This window comes from Mastacembelus armatus, chromosome 9 (genome assembly GCF_900324485.2).
Source record: "Mastacembelus armatus chromosome 9, fMasArm1.2, whole genome shotgun sequence".
NCBI lineage: Eukaryota > Metazoa > Chordata > Actinopteri > Synbranchiformes > Mastacembelidae > Mastacembelus > Mastacembelus armatus.
The window spans coordinates 18,713,758-18,731,545 of record NC_046641.1 but is presented as its reverse complement, the minus strand read 5'-3'; the positions used below and the strand labels follow the sequence as shown (position 1 = coordinate 18,731,545).

The window sequence follows — 17,788 nt, the reverse complement described above, 5'->3', positions numbered from 1 at the left end:
TTTTAGAAGTCGGCGATTACCTTTTCAAACTGGTCCTGGTGACACATATGATGTTTTTGTGTAAAGTGGGTTTGATGTTCAGGGGTGGTTATCCCCAGGCTTTGCTTATTCCTACCCCTCAAACACATAACTCTCCTTTCCCATCTCTCTCCGGCCCACTCAGCTCCTGCCGCTGGCAGTGCAACCAGCAAGAACGGGAGGAACAATACTGCATTTGTGCACCGTTCTGCACTTGGCCTGCTGCTAAACAAATGTTCGGTGGAATTCTGGTGGCTGGCCTTGCCCCTGGACCTAGGCTGATCCCACAGTGACTTCATAAACACTCTCTGGGGCAATCAAAAGAACAAATCACCCTTTATAGAGAGCTATATGGTAATGGAATTATTTCCACACCAATTAAAGTTTACTTTTCTTTCCCCCTGCCCTCATATGGACTATTTATTTTGCTCTTTTGGCAGAAAGAGAAATGTTCTATTGCCCAGGGCGCAAACATGGATTTTTGAGCAAGGCCTAGATTTGTAACAGAGGCATAACAGTCTAGTTTATGCCACTTTCTCCGTTTGTAATTGCTGCTAATGTGTGGTTTATATGCCCCCTGTTCTACATAATGTAGGTTTGGTTGAGTTCTTTCATATGTTCTTTGCTTTAATTCATTTTCAGCTGACTTTACAACATTTTATGAAATCCTGAAAGTCAGTATCACATAATTCTAAGAATCCCCTCCCACAGTGAAATGCATGAAATTCACAGACCTTGTCCTCAGTCAGTGGGGTGGGTTGACAGGATTGGAAATTAGGGGAGATGACTGCCTGGTTGGATGACACAAATCCACACCCTGACCTTTGGTCCATGTGGCCATTAAGTGAATAGGAAAACGATATTCATAGGTGAAAGCTAACTCTGGGAGTTATGGTTCACTATTACAAGATCAGTTCGACCAAATTACCAAATTCCACATGCTTGTCTTTATAGAAGCAGTTTCTAAGAACGAGCTTGATTTGACTCTGGTTTGAAAATCTGGTTATTTTACTTTGCAACCAGATCCAAACTGCAATAGTCTAGTAACTACTCTGACCCCAGCACACACACACACACACCTTTTTTTTCTGACCCCACCTCACCTGTCTTACCTTCTACCTTGACCCGTTGATGTAACCAGCCATTGAAGTAACCTGAATGATAACCTCCCCACACACAACACACAAAGAGCAGTGTCTGTCCAATCACCGCTGCAGCCACACTCCCTTTTATTGGTGTGTAGTATGGAAACACAGTAAGTGAGCGTGTGTGTTTTTGTGCATGTGTGTTTGTGTGCATGCTGCTTTTTAAGCAACCAGACGAAGGTATGGCTGGAACTTTATGGGACGTTATATTGCAAAAAGACAAAAGTGCTTTGGCTGGATATCCAGCTTAGAGTTGCAAGATGAGAGTAGCTATGCATAGATGGAGTTGCAATTGGAGCATTTCCAAGCCTTTGGCTGAATCATCAGTGCAAGATGGGCGACTGTGCTACAAAATATCTGGGTCTTCGACTAAAAAATGAAAGGTACAAGTTGCTCTTCAGTAATTATCAGTGCAGAATCTGAAATTCTGTTGCGTACACTTAAAGATTATATTTGTTAAAACATTCAGCTGCTTAAATCCAGTCACTTAGGCTTATGGTTGAATTTTGGAAGAATTCAGCAGCTGTAGTGCTGTGTTTTTTCCCCTGTTGAAACAGTCAGGTGTTCTGAATTTGCTACAGCTCTGATGTGTGTCTGACTTGCTTCCTCTCCATAGCAACTGTGGCTGAGGCTTGTGAGTGGGATAGTATTTGAAGCTGGCTGCCATACCAAACGAGATTTTTATTGAGTTTCACGTTTCAAAAATGGATAACATAATCTTTGAAATGGGAATTTTCAGTTGGGTGAATATGTCTTGAGCCTAGTAGGAAATTTCGTTTTGCAACTGTATAGAACTGTTCCATTTCTTTTTGTCCATGCCACTGACCTCTGAGCACACTAGGAGCACACCTCTGCGAAGCCTGGTCCATAGCTGGACGCTTGATATGGACATTGCTGGAGCAGCGGGTCCCTCTCACCCAGGCAACCAGGCCCCTTTGAGCCCTTACCCCTTACTGTTTGCCCAGCCACTTTCCTCCTCAGCCCACTCTTCTTTTTCAACCTAGCCATGGCACTGGAAAGAAACTTGAGGGACAGCGTGTTGTTTTGTGCACATTGCTTGGTTGTGCTGCTGGTGGCCGGCTTCCTATGGTGCACCAAAGCTCCCATTCACTTTTTCTCCCTCTCTTTCTTTGACCTCTTCCAGGGAATGAGCCCCCATTTGATCACATTAGGGGGGAAAGAGAGAGATCAGTGGTGCTTTTGACATTCCCACTAGCTTTTGACAGTCTATGTGCTGCTGATCAGTTTGCCCAGCATCAGCAAGGGGCTTCTTTTGAATTTCTGCTTTTGCTTTTATGTTTTTTAGGCCAGCCATTGTGAGGCCTTTTGATTAGAATATGTGTGCAGAGCTTAGCAGGACCATTGCATCATTTGTAATTTCACACTTTTCTCTCGAATCTATGTCCGCCCCCCCCCTTTTTTTTAAACAAAAAGAGCTTGCATTGACCGCTTTTTTCAAAATGTCAGCTTCTGTGATCATATCTGCATAAAAAACAAGTGCTATAAAGTGAAAGAGAGAATGCATATATGTGCTGATCAAAGCTGGGCTGATCTAAAAACAGAGATACAAGAATTGCAAGCAGACATTTCATCAAAAACTGAATGATGCATGCTTGCAGTGGGTGCACCTATCCACTTTGATATTGTATTTATGGGTACTCAGATTCATTCTGATGGCATGCTGACCTCACTTTGGAGCTGCTAGGTTTGAGAAAGCTCACAAGGTTTTGGTTATGACCACTTTACATTCATTGGAGGCCATGCTTGAAAAGAACCAGAATTCGTATAGAAGAAGGCCTCTGGAATCTTGTTTTATTTATGCCAGAAATGCCTGGCCACAATTAACCAACCACAACCACTCTGAATGTCAATTTAGGTCATTTTCTACCCTCACAAAAGGCCTGGACTTGGAATCCATGAAGCAGAAAAAAGCTGATGTAATGGGTTTAAGAAAATCTCCAAGGGGAGTCAAACCTCACCCACGCACCCCAAAGTGCCCCCTTCCCTCCCTCTCGTCCCAAAACCCACTCCTTATCAACCCTTCAAATTTCTGACCACATGTTGTTAACACCCACATATGGTCACCTTGATCCTGAAATACAGCAGGTTTGAACCTTTTACAGGAAGAGTTAAAGTTTTTAGGGAGCAGTTTGTGACAGTAACCAAAAATAAAGAAAGAGAAAAGGTTTATGATTCACTGATTTAGTGTTTGAGGTGGGGGAAGGGGATCGGGAGATGAAGGCAAAGGGACGAGGGAGAAAAAGAATAGGGAGGGGGGGCAAAGAAAAGAAATCCCAGCCTTGGCACACACACACACACACACACACACACACACACACACACACACAAACTTTGTGCAGCGCAAAGCACAAAAGAAACCTGTAACGCCTCCAGATTCCTTCTAGTCGAGTATCAAAGACATGCTTTGCTTTAGAACAAGAGACTAGTGGGTAAGATAGGACTGAGTGAGCCAGGGAACCCAGCACTGGCTCGGCTGGGTGCTGTGAGTTAATCTCTCAAATAGGATTTTTCCCCCCTTCTTCTTCTCTACCTCCTCCCTCTCTGGGGATATCGATATTACTGTGCAGCACTGAATAGAGGGACTTGTCTAACCTGATCATTGGTCAGAAAAAAGTGCAGGGTGAAGCTCCAAAAAACACATACAGAGATGACTGCTGCTTTCAGGGTCAGAGCTGGGATAAACCTGCCTACTGGCTCATCCTTATTCCCTTAGCAAAGCACATATCACAGACCTGCTGTTTTTAAGAATTTTTTTGAAAAGATGCTTTAAATGGAAACTTTTAATGGACAGTTTCTCATTGAATAGAAAATCTCATATTTTTCTAATGATATTAAATTTTTCTTTAAAACCTGTGCTGAATCTAGTCCAAAGTTTGACTTTGCAGTTGCCCTAAAGCTTTAAAGTGTGTATGCTTTTTTTTCTCTAAAACAGGGCAGCTACTAATGATCTTTAAAATGAATAGATCTGTCTAATCTATCTCTCAATTGATGTAGTATTTAAAGCACAAGCGTTTTATATCAAACAAACCAAATCTGAAAGATGTTCAATGATAAATAATAGAAAAAACAATAACAACAGTTATCAAGTAATTGTTTAATAGACCTCATAATTCATTGTGTGAAAACGTGTCTTATCCTTAAAGGTATAACAAAGAAAAAGCAACCAGCTGCTTGGTGATCATCCAAATAACTTGCAGTACTCTTGGTCTTGGCATCTAAGGTCTTCTCTTACGGACTATAAGTAGGAAGCTGTATGATGACTCCTTTTTCTCCATAATAACCACCACTAATTCCACCTCAGTCCACATTTCTTCATCACATTAATCCTGGAAATGGCCCTGGTTTTGTTTATTCACATTCTCATTTCCTCTGGAATATCATTAGCTCCTGGATCAAGCTTTGCTCCTGCCTGCCCCCCCTCCATCCCAGGTTGTCTTGAAAAGTGATCGTGCAGCCATTCAGAGAAACAACAGAGCGAGTGAAAGAAAGAGAGGCAGGGGAAAAAAAAAACTCAGGCACAAGAAAAGCCAAGGAAAGACTTGGGAAAGTGTCGGGGGCTGATTCTACGTGTGCCAGTTTTCACAAGGAAAATCAGTCTCTCAAAGCTCCTCTCACCACTTATTGCTCTGTTTTCTTTAAAGGTCGGTACATTTGAAACGAACTCCTGAGTTTAATTGGTGGTGACACTAAACACATTCCACATGTGCCCCCACTCTTCTTCTCCTTCCCTTGAGTGCAGTGTGACCTTAGCTAGCTGACCCGGAAGTGATGAAGGTGAGCACTTCCTCTGGTGTAGTTGGAACCCCCGTAAGTGTTTCCTAAAGAAAACAAGTCAGAGGCAGCCGAAATCTGAAACCAGCACTAATGCTGACTGTCTCTCCACCTTGCCTCCCTCCCTCTCTTAGCCATGTGGCCTGAGGGAAAGCAGAGGTAAGAAGGTAAGGGAGTAGCTATTACTTTACAAAAGCCACTCTCTGTGCACACATCTATTTATGTATATAAATATGTGCATGTGCTGTAAGTCCTGGGAGTTGTAGTCCTCAGCACAGACACTGTACAGTGTAAGCCAGTCTCAGCCGAGCCCTGGCGGACACCGGCATGCATGGTCAAAATGGCTTGTTTGTGCAGTTGTTGTGTGGAAGGCCATGCTTTGCATTAGGTGTGTGGGGCCAACATGAACATGACCTTAGCAGAAAGCCCAGTCTGTCTCCCCCCTGAGGAGCAGCTGGATTACAACACCCCTGCTGTAACGGTCACACATTCAAACACATGTCGACGCGTATATCTATGGGAGTCCGCAGTCTCTCTGATTTCATGTTGCGGCTCTCCACTTTGATATACCAGGATTACTGTGTGGCTTTGGTAGGCGGAAGTGTTTGCCATTCCCCGAAGCTAATGCCTCTGGGTTTAGGTGGTGCAGCTTTTGATTGTGGGCCAGCTGCTTGGCTTGGACACTGCTGCAACTCCCACATACTGTCAATCAGAATACTAATATTTTTCATGGAAACTGGACGTATTGTAATATTCCAGTGTCCCAGGTGCAAAGTCACTGTGATGATGAAAATGCTGGCCAGTTATTTTGTGTTCTCATCCAGTGACCTTTAGCCTCATAATTGATCGCCCCATAAAATTCTATGATGCTGAGTGGTGAGGGGTGTTACTTATGAAGACTTCCATTCAACATGAAATTTGAATGTTTGAATGACTTTTGAATGCATTTGACCCATCAAGCCAGACCCTGGAAAAATGTTCATGTTGTTACTGTGGCACTGATTAAATCAGCTTTTGAACAAATATGCCAGAAGGTGGTTCAAGCTTCTTACTTATTAACATCTGCTGCTTTTTTTACATGATACGAAGGTAAACCAAATAGATTACGGATTACAGACCAAATGTTGAATTCACTACTCATTTAACTAATCTGCTGACTGAAAATAATTCAGTTAATATTAGCTAATATTCTTACTAAAGAAATCTTCAGATATCCATCAGCTTTCTTGTAAAATATGTGTTGTGGATGAGGAGGTGCAGATCATTGAATGACACTGCTCCAGCTGATTGTCACAATTTGAGCCTTCGCGGTTCATATTTGAAACAGACTGAAGCAGAGGGGAAAGTAAAAGGAAAACACATATATACTGCTATTCTTTCCACCATCACCCCAAACTCTGGGGTCCACTCTAGCGGGGAAGGGAAGTGGAGGAAGGGCAATGTGGGGCTATGGTCTAATCCCATTCCTGCGGGCTGAACAGCAGCAGCTTGCGCTGCATTCCACAACTTCGGGGGCTTTTGGGAAGGGGAGGGAGGGCGAGCAGCATTCTTTCATAGCCGGGACCATCAAAGACACCGCAAAACATCAAAGGCCACTCAGTGCCTAGGTGTTGATGACTGCAATCCTCCTCTGAGTCCACTTTTAGCAACCTCAAGCCCTCTGCCCTCTAACACACGCACACATAGAGAGCGAGCTGACAGCAGCAGGTATGTGCACCCTCCAGCCTCCCTCCTTCCTCCCTGGCCTCACCGGCCGTTCAGCAGCAGCATTAATCATAGCTCATTAAGTAACGACATTGACTTTTGTTTTGTGGTGAAGGTTGAAGAGGAGCGGGGGATGCCACTGATATTTGGGCCAGTGCTGGCAGTGGACAAAATGTAGCTGCACAAACACTGAATGTGTTGTTGAACAGCAGCAGAAAACTGATAAAAATGTGTGATGTCGAAATACTTACACAGTTAAGAAATTAGTCAATGGGCAGAGAGTTATCATTTTAAATAATTTCTCAAGTAAAAATGTGAAACATTTGCCACTTTCACCTTCTGTAATCTGAAAATTCTCTGCTTTTCTGTTTGTGATTTAGAAATAAGCACTATGGTCTTTTACTGTTCATCAGATAAAAGACGTTTTGAAGTTATGATCTTTGGCTCCAGAAAGTTGTTTTGCTCATATTTCACATTTTATAGAATAAACAGTTAATTGATGAATAGCTGGAAGAACGCCTGTTTTGTTTTTCTGTACAGAGCAGACTTGTGTTGTCTCTTTCATTGAAATCTTGTGAGAAATGTGCTGTGTAAGAACGAGTGTACTTGCTCCTCTGTGGTTGTGTGCTGTAGAGAATTGCTTATTAATGAGCTCTGTGTCCCTTGCCCTTTACATTGTTAGTCATTCTAATGAATTCACAGCAACACCTTGATGCTGACAAATAATTTTATGCATCTGTTCATCTACTTGTGTAATTGTCCTCATAAGGACAGCAGCCTCCTGCACACACAGGCAATATGTTTGCTTGCTGTTGTTGCTTCTTATTTGTACGTGTTGATGCTGTGATCTCTGCAGCTGAGGCGAGGACAGTTGTTTCCACTCCCTCCCTCTCTCGCTTTCCAATATGGTGGCATCCAGCCCAATGCTGACCCCTGAACTTTGTCGGCCTGTCCTTTGTTCGTGTCACTCTGGGTTTTAAAGACTGAAGAGCTGAAAGAGACACCAGAGAGACTTTTGAGTGTGCATACACACACACAAACGGGATGCACTTGCAGAGAGTTAATAGAGTCACAAGCTCGGCGCCCTGCTCAGTGTTAAAGCTGTCAACCCCAGAGCCTTGTGCTACATATCAGGACATTTACATGATATTAAGTGTCCTCTGCTCCCACTGAAACCATGACACTTGTTTGCTTTGCCCGTTGCTATGAAGAAGCGTGGAGGTGATTTTCAGGGGAGGTTAAGGAGGGGACAGCGAATGGTGGCAGTGATGCTGGTGGTGGGGGGGCTGCATCAAAAAGCTGCCCTGCCCTGGACACGCCCTTGATTTAAAGAAAGGATTTCTAATTACAGATGAGACTAAAACTCACTTCTTGAGCTTTTGTCTTCAATTACACAACACGCTTCATTAGCTCATTTTCAAGAAGTAGAGTGAAGCGAGATTGTACACATTGTAAAAATGTGAGATTTCCTTTTTGAGTCAAAAAGATTTTTTTTAAATACATTCCTACCTTATGTTAGTTTAGACCACCAAAATAAAAGATGGATGCTGCTCTAGCTTGGCTAATAGTTCCTTTTAGTCCCAGTGGAGACGACAAAAGGGAGGAAGTCTTCATTATTTGAGAGGAGAAGCAGAGGGATCCCTTTACGGTGATAATGTTACAGGAGGAGGAGTGTCGGCCCCACCTGTAGGGCCCTCCCAGCTGCTCCACCGTAACTGGATCCCACTCCCTCTCTCCTCAAGGCTACCAGCTCCCTTTGAAGTTATTTCTAGTGCTGGGAAAGAGGGGCAGAGAGTGACCAAGAGGGCCATAGAGTTGACTGAGAGAGTGAGAAGGGAGGTGTGTGTATAGTGTGTTAGTGAATGCATTTAAGTTTGTGGGCCTATTTGTGCATGCTATACATAGAAGGCTACAATTCAAGTCCCTTGTGCTTGTTTTCCCCCTTTGGAAAGAAAATACGATAAGAAAATTCTCAGAAAATGCATATTGTTGAGAAATTGCTTAACATACTGTGATATGAAGGAACCTCACATTAGGCCATGAAGAAAATGCTATTTGCTAATAAGATATAGTGTAATTGATTTCTGACATTTAATGTAAGCTTCATTCAATGTCTGTGCAATAGTTTTTACCTAAATACATGATAAAATCAAATTGGTCTAATAGGCTCATCCTAAGTTTGACAGTGGCCCCTAACCTGTCTGCAGTCAAGGACACACCTGAGGGGGCGGGTGGTTCTATGTCATCTTCCATATAGTTTAAAGGAGGTCTGAATAGCATGTGCTATTGGAGAGGTGTCCTTTGTGTCCTCATTACCAGTGCATTTGTATGCACACACACATACAGAAAAGGATTGGGGGTTAAGCAGCAGCAGGTTTGTAATTGTTTGAAGCCTGCACCCATGTCTGCCCTGCAGGGCACAGAGGGGTGAAGTTGACTCCGTCCTGACTGCGCCACAGTTTGTTGTTGAGGAGGGTGCTGCAGGATGGCTGGTGCTAACATGCTGTTGACATTTTGCTGTTTTGTGTGTGTTGGCTAACAGTCTGCTTGTTTTCCTGATGTTACACAGTGAAGCACCCTTTGCTTATTTTAATATGTTAGAGAAATACTTGGACTGTACTTGAGAGCTGTTTTCTATAGTACCTTTGAGCTTGAACTAGGAAGGTAACAGTTTAAGACACACAGTAGGCTGCATGTATCTCTACTGGTTCAAATCCACTGACATACTGACATACTGATGTGCATGTTGTGTATTTTTAATATATACACTGCCAGGTGGTGTGAATATCTGCAGGTAGGAGGATCAAGGTTAAGTGTGTGTGTGTGTGTGTGTGTGTGTGTGTGTCTGTCTGTATTTATGTTTGTGTGCACTTTTTAATGTATAGTCCTGACCATCCTGTTACATACCGGTCTGGCCTGAATAGCTCTGAGAGTTCTGCTCTGGGAGACACCGCAGGTCCAGGGGGAGACTTGGTCTGTGGGCAGACATCGTACATACCCACCCAGCCATCCCATCCCCACACTCTCTGTTGGCAAGACTTCTATGTTATTCCAGGAACCTGACAATACTCCCCCCACAGTAAGGGAGGCTGTAGCACAGTGCAGCAGAGGGGGAAGTGCTTGTGAGGGGGCGGGGGGTCACTGGAAGAGGTTGGAGAGGTCAGCTGAATTCAGGACCTGTGTAGGTGGACAGGATGCTTCTAAACTAGGGTGAATGAGTTCACGGTGACCGGAGGGTCAGTGAGAGATGCCACGGAGTTACCCCTCGGTCACCCGTGATGTGTTTCAGGCTGCAGACAACCCTGCACACACGTCTGTGCTCAAACAGTGAGATACGTAAACACATGCGTGGTGCTGGGGAAGCAGGTGGGTGCGAGGATTGGCCACGTGCCCAGGGTTTTCTTCTTCTAGGTTTTGTGTATATGTGAAATAGGTGCCAGCTATTTTCCAAAATTCATAAAAGACACAAACGAATGACAGATCTGTCCAGCTGATCATTTACCCAACTTCTCAAAGAGCATCTTATAAAAATTGGCTCTGCTCACTTAAGACAACAAATCAACTTTGATCGTCCTCGGTGTGGCCCGAGTGCCATCGCAAGATTTGTTGGAACCCACTTGTGATTAAAATAGTGCTGCTTGAGATGTCTAAAAAGTGTTTTAGGTGCTTCAAAGACATATATGCAATACAATATATGGGTCCTGGATAGATCAGTCTAGCTCAGTGATCATTCTGCTCTCCAATCCGCCTACTTGCTTTTGATGTTTTGAGTGTCTGGTGTGTTGTAGCAAGGGTGCCTAGTTGTAATGCAAAGCACTCTGCAAGTGTACAACTTTAAATAGACGTGCAATTCAGCAACTTCTTTTAGAATTTTAGATTTTGGTACACTGTGAACATCCTTTTTTTTTTTTTTCCTCAAGTTCACAAGAACTTTCTGTCTGGTGGTACTTTACGCAGGAGAGATAATGTGGTTGGAATTTCTGCTTTGTCATAGTGTTTCATATGCAAATACAGACGTTTGGAGTAGTTACTGTCTAAAGATTTTGAAGCAATTTTGATGAATTTCAAAGTTTAAAGTGAGAAAAGAAACTTGCAGGTTGTGAATTTTGAATAGAAATCATCAAAATCATTACTTTTCATGTTGAAGTGAAAGTGCAAGTGAGGCTAGAATATGTAAAACCCATACATACACAGCTGTGCAGGAAAAAAGACATGCTGTTTCATGTAGGGGCAATATACGGCAATGAGCCAAAATATTATGACCATTTACAACCACAAGTGATCAGACTGATTAGCTCATTTTGGGGTAATTCTAGGATGTATGAACAGGTGGTTCTTGTAGTCAACACGTTGGATGCAGGAGAAACTGGCACATGTAAAGACCTGAGTGACTGAGTGACAGGAACCAAATGGCTGTGGCCAGGTGACTTGGTCAGAGCATCTTTGAAGTGACAAAACCTGGTGCCCAGGACCTACCAACACATTTTGCGGCCACAGGGCACCTCTTTTTTTTTTTTTTTTGTCGTCCTTGAGTGCAGACAGTCAACTTATTATTAGGCAGGCTTGGTCATAATGTTTTGGCTCTCAGTGTGGCCTGGTGAGGGTGAGGGGAGGGTGGTGTTTCGAAGGTTTGGGAGGGATGAGGGGAAATAGGGGGGCTGTAACCAGGGCCACCAATAATTTAGAGGGAGAGAGGAAAAGGGGGTGCAGTGAGAGGAGGGGGTGTAGAAGAAGTGGTTTTTGTATGATCAAAGGCTCAGTGAATTGTGTCACAGACAGACGGAGAAGAATGGCATTGGATTGTGTGACTTGCATTTTGATTTCCTTTGAGAGCTGAGGGGGGGAGTGGGTCAGGGAGGTGGTGGTCGGAGTTTTTAGAAGTAGTGTCCTCTTTTGATCTCATTACCAACTGTTATCAGGTCACTTGTTCAAAAAAGGACTGGGAATGACAGAGTTAAGAGAAAGTTTCGTGATTTATGGTTTTGTTCACAGCCCAAAATTTCCGAATTTCATTATTCATCAAGTTACTGTTTACTTTAGTCACCTTTAGGATGTAAAAAGTGTATAATATAATATATGCATACCTGATACAGCACTCCTCACATTAGAGGAAGGAATAATAGAATGTAAGTCAATACTATTTTTAATAAGCACTAATATGAATTCAGCTTCATACTGTTATTCAAAAGCTTCTCGTCTGAGCAAGAACTGTCCCTACAGGTGCTTTTGCAGAGACTTGTGGGTTGGTAGAGGGTGTGGCCAGCTTGAGTGACAGGTGGAGGTCAAATCCCTGCCAGGATTTCATTGAGAGTGTGGCCTGTGTAACTGGATATTCATGTGAAAGGCTGCCTCCCCCAGGGGCAGGACAGGCAGGGCAGAACAAGAGCCGCCCCCTTGTGGCACTTTGGGGGCACCGGATGCCTATTACCTAAAGCCCTGTGTAGCTAAGTGATGCAAAGTAGAGCAACTGGGTGTTTCCAGTGAGTTGAGTTTGTGTGATCTGGGGCCTTGCAGGGAAACCTAGTATTTGAAACGCAAGAGGGGACAGGCTTTAGCATTTTCTCTCTCTCTCTGTGTGTGTGTGTGTGTGTGTGTGTGTGTGTGTGTGTGTGTGTGGGCACGTTTGGATATGTGCTTGCTACTCTTTAGTTGCGTATGTGCCCAGTAGCTGTGCCCCACTTCAGTAGAGCACCTTCTCTCATCCTTTTCCTTTTGGTCCCCATTCCCACATTCCATCAACGCCTACCTCAACATTTGACAAAAAAGAAAAATCCCTGTGGTGGAGATAATGGTGCAGTGGCCAGTCTCTAAAATAACCGCATGGTTCAAAACAACAACACTGCCCCATTTGGAGTGCAGGAGCCCCCGCACAATGGCCCAGTGTTCAGGACCCAGGGGTGCAGGCGGGGCTCCCCACTGCCGTCCAGGCTGTTAGACAAGAAGGAGAGAGGGTCATAATCGCAGCAAGCACTGCTCCACTTCCGTGTTCTCCTTCAGACTGACACAGAGACAGATTCAGCCTCCATATATATCCCCTCCCACACTGGTTCTCTCTGCTTCCTCCCCGGCAGCATGCTCAGAGGGTATCTCTCATGAAATTCAAAATGTTACATTAACTGCACCACATATGCACCACAGCGTTGTTCCAGTTTGTGGAGTGATTTTGGGGAGGTATGGAGGCTGACTAGGTCACATTCTGTCTTTGTCTTTCCCTTCAATTTTGCATCTCTGAAGGTCGAGCGGATGAGCTTTGAAATTATCATACCAAATATGTATGTGATGCATCCCTGTGCTGCTTCAGCTCCTGCCAGCCCCAGGCTAATAAGCACACAAGGTGTTTGCATCCTGTGTAAAAAGTATTCTAAGCTACAGCAGCCTTGCTCTGTGATGACTTCCTCATTGTTTTTCCTCTCTGTTTTGAGAATGATCCATTTTGTTTTTGAAGGACAAGGGTTGTGTTTAAAAATCAGAGCTTAATCTGTCACGTTTCATCATTCTCTTTTCTACCTGAGGATGAGGATTCGAGGGTGAGCTCTCTAAAAGTGAAATTCAGAAGTATACGTGGAAAGTCTTCAGCTGTGTGTCCCTGGTCTTAAATGTTCTTCCATCTTGAAGGGCAAATAATTTCTCAAATTCTGCATCTGCTGTTCGTGCCTGCCTCTCAACTATTAAAACTGATTCCAGTCTCTTCATCAGATTTCTTCCTGAAGGCAGAAAGAACAGATGCGGAGCATGTCCACATTCCTTCCCTATAAATCTGCCATAGACCACCTGATCTGTATTTGACACTCTTACTTCAGTTCCCCCAAAACCCAGTTCAGTTCAGGGGCTCAGGCCCTCTGCCTTGTGATGCTGAAGTGACAAGGTACCATCAGAATCTCTCTTCACTTGGCCTGCTGCACAACTAATGTGCTTCCAATGTGATGAAGTGGGGTTCAAAGGTCAGGGGTCACCAGAGGGGCAAGGGTATCTCGGGTCATCAGCAGTGACCCAGGGGCCAGAGTGGCCAAAGGCTCGGCGCCTCAGTGCTGGCTGATTGGGATGTTGTGGTCAGTGGGTTAATAGGATAAGTGGCCTGCAGGTCAGTGTGGCCCAGTTCTAATGCTAATACAGGAGCTTGTCTTTGCTCTGTTGCCAGGGTGAGCTGGATCAGGGATTTTGGGCTCTTTTCGGTTACAGTTTTAATCCAGCCTTGTTTAAGCAGATCATTATTTGATTCTGATGAATGGCTGGCAGCTGTTGTTGTCCTCCACCTTTTGCTTTCATTTATTTGGTTTGTATCTTTTACGTCTTTTCTTGCACTTTTCAGTTCAAGTGATTTCCTGCTGTGATGATACAGACCCCCCCCTTGCATGTTAGCATATCCGTGGGATTCATGATTAGATCAATCTCTTGCAGTATCTTAATGTCAAAATGTGGAATACAGATTTGAGTTTTTAAAATTCTATTCTGTCTCCTCTCTAGACTTCTTCACCATCTTCCCACAGTCAAGACAACTCAAGTAAATTAATCGAAGTGCACTGATATAAATGCTTGGCTTTGTTAGCTTGCAAGTAAGGAGGCTGCCACCTCTTTCTTTTTTGGGCCCAGTGAGTCAGTGTTTGTGATGTCTGCTCTCCGTTAGCTTTAATCTTCTCTAGAGACATCATCTATCCGCTGGCTCTGCAGAGCTGTTTGGCACAGAGAACTGGGCCAATTTAGTGGCCTTAAGTGTAATGAGAGGATAACGCAAGTCTGATAGTCACTGGTCAGATTATGTGCATGTTGGTGTGCAACATCAGTATCTACTTTTTACATTAATCAAAATTAAAATACATCTATTTATTGTGCATATATGCACAAATGGAACAGCAGCAACATTAGTCATTTTCAGCAGTGAAAGATTGGACCTAATGCAACTTTCTTTAAGGAGAAATTCAGTGAAAATGTGCCCAGTCAGTGGTTCCATGAAAGCTCATAAATCCCAGTTTTGCTTATTTGCTGCTTTTCTTTGCGTCAGGTGGAATGTTATGCTGTGTGTTTAGATCCGGCAGGATTTTGCCACACACAGCAAATATTTCAGAAACATCTAAAGCTCTTAAGCGCTTCTGTTTCATAATGGAAAATGGGCAACATGTGGATTATACTGTAAATTTTTGTATTCCTTCAAAAGGCAGGGAGGGGGATATGCAAGAGAGATTAGCTCAGTTTGACGCTTGTAGTTAAACTTCGCCTGGAGCCTGTAATGCCAGGACCCTCAAACTTGATGCTTCATGTGGGGCTTATTTTAAATCACTGGAATCAGCACATCCTTACTTCTTCTTCTCTTAGTTAAGAACCCAAGACACAAGATACCATGTTTGCTTGTGACTAGCATGACCTCCCTCTTCAAAACCTTGTATTTATGTCAGTAGATTTGGAGCTGAAATATTTACATTGAAGTGTACATGACAAGATCACTCATGGTCATGTTTTGAGATTTAAAGTAAATCTTATTGACAAAAATACTTATCTACTGCTTCTCTCCTTTTTCTTTCCAGATGCATCCTTTGGGACTATGTAACAATAATGATGAGGAGGACTTGTATGAATATGGCTGGGTTGGAGTGGTGAAGCTGGAACAACCAGAGCTGGACCCCAGTTGTCTTACTGTGCTGGGAAAGGTAAAGAACTGGTTGATTTCTCTTTAAAGAATCTGTGTAGTTCCAGTAGATCAATAACTGCATTTGCTCACATAAGCTGTGCAGGATGTTTTTGCCACTAATGTACAGGAGTTAATCTTTAGAAAACTAACGTAGCAGTAAAGCTCTGGAGGCAGAGTACAGATAAAACAACAGCTTAAACTCTTCGGTCAGTGAAATACACTACACTCCGACTCTGCATGTACATGTAAAAGTATTGTGTGTGTGTGTGTATGCAGCCTAACATGCATTAAGTCTAACTGTAGTTGACTCATGCAATGAAATAAAAACAACCTTTGTTCTAAACATACTAGAGCTAGAAGTTGAGTCATTTAGTAAAGGGGGCTGTATATAGGCAGACCCTGACAGACAGACAAACCCTTCTAAGAGTTTAACTGATCTTTTTTAGTCACACAGACTAGTGACAGAAGGGTCATTTTGTTTCTTTAGTTTAGTTATTTGCTGAGAGTATGGGGATGAACAGAATCCGTCCCTTGTCTCTCACCAGCCCCTGTCACCACCCTCCTCCAGACCCCGTTGCAGTCTCCGATCGGTATTTTATCATGGTTTAATTAAGTGTTCCTCTTAATGGAATGTACCAACATTCCCTGGAGGATGGGGGGGAGGTGGTGGGGGGGCTGGTTGGCTATAGTCTCATTTATCCTGTTCATGCTGGTGACAGAAAGAGAGCAGCCATTCATAATTTAAGGAGCCCTTGTGCTGAAAACTGACCTAATGTTCAGCACTTATGCTAAACTGTAGCTAAGAATATATCATTGTCTCTGGTGGTTTCCCTTAGTAATGGTCTTCACTGAGGTGATGTGTCCATGTTTGAGATACAATTAAAAGTTCCAGAGAGAAAGCAAGGAAGCAATAACCGCTTGTAGTTGTTGTTTGCCACTATAACTACTATAATTATCATGGGAACTGTATGCCTGTAAGACAGAGTTGTGAATATTTAAATGGGGAACTCTATGGACTGTACACACAGTTTGTTTACAGGTCTTGGGGAATACTACAAAACATTCAACGTATGCCCTAGATAGGATCCATCCATTATCTATACCTGCTTATTCCAAACCAGGGTCACGGGGATCTGCTGGAGTCTATCCCAGCTGTCTTTGGGTGAAAGGCAGGGGTGCACCCTGGACGGGTCCCTTAGATAGGATGTTAAGTCAAATCTTACCAGAGTAGCAGGTTATTGTTTGGCATGAGATTAGTCAAAAAATAGACAGGAGATATGTGTTAAAGGGTCATATGTGACTAGGTACAGAATGTTGTGCTTACATGCATCTTGACAGACCCTTGTCCGTGTCCTGAACACAGCTGGGTGCTTTATGTTGGCACCACTACCAGACAGTGAAGTGTTTACCCCCTGCCAGGCTGCTTATGCTGCCCAGTCAGCCAGGCCACCATGCCCAGTTCCACTCCGGATACTATACCCACTCTTACACACTCACCCCGCCTGGTCTGGCCTCATGCTCGCCAGCCCCCCTCCGCCCTACCCGCCTGGCCCCTGACTGAACCCAAGAGTCCACTCCACTTTGCTGCCACTTTGCCACCAACAGTGTTGAGGTCTTGTTTGGTCAGTTTATATTCCATTTATTTACAGAATCCCAGTGGGTGTACAAAATGTATTTGTAAGCAAAAATATTCTGTTTACTCCAATCCATGTCTAAATATAACATATCTGGGAACACAAAGCTCCCGGCTGTGCTTAGAAACAGGTCGCAGCAACAGGCATTCCCTCTCTATTTAGAGTTGGCTGAATACGAGGAAGGGGCTTGCCTCTATTTTAAGTTTCCAGTCCCTACTGACTGATGCTCATGGTCATCCAGACGAGTTTTAAAGATTCTCCACAGTGTGAAAACAATTATGTGTAAGCTCATATGTAATAAGTGCTCCTTCACACACAAATTCACGTATTGACCATCCTAGAGCCATGGTAAGCCCCAGTTTACTAACACATACTTTGTGTGGTGCTGTATTTCTTCTTTGGCTTCGATACCTGTCTTCATCGCTTAGAGCTCTGTGGTTTGACTCCTGAGAAAATGAAACTGTGAACATTGTTCCTGTCTACTGTGTTGGTCATCAGTGCTAAATGATTCAGCTATGCGATTTCAAACTGTTCTCACTGTCCTAGATGCTCAGATATCAGTAAATATTAGCATTAGAGGAGGAGGAGGAAAAGTGGCCGGTCATGCTGACCTCTGAAGTTCATATGCAAACCTCACCAAAGTGCTGGCATGTCATATATATGTACACTGTTTTTTCCTACACTTCCTGTCTGGTTCCTGTGAGAGCTGCAGGACTATTGAACCTCTGACCTTTGTGTGCCACAGCAGTAACAACTCCCCCAGCAGCAGGAAAAGCATGATCAGATTGGTTCCTACTGTGTTTGAGACATTCCTTGAAATGGTTTTGGATGTCTGAGTGATGGTGTGATAGGAGGATCACACTGCAAGGTGT

The 17,788-nt window shown here is 43.6% G+C and overlaps 1 protein-coding gene across 2 annotated transcripts in view; it reads left to right on the top strand.

Annotated features, from left to right (window-relative positions):
- znrf3 (zinc and ring finger 3) overlaps nt 1-17,788 on the top strand; it is a 57,549-nt gene that overhangs the window by 15,471 nt on the left and 24,290 nt on the right. For both annotated transcript variants that reach the window (XM_026321927.1, XM_026321926.1), the window contains exon 2: nt 15,179-15,301. In XM_026321927.1, the coding sequence (XP_026177712.1) occupies nt 15,179-15,301 (123 nt within the window). The remainder of the gene's footprint in view (nt 1-15,178; nt 15,302-17,788) is intronic.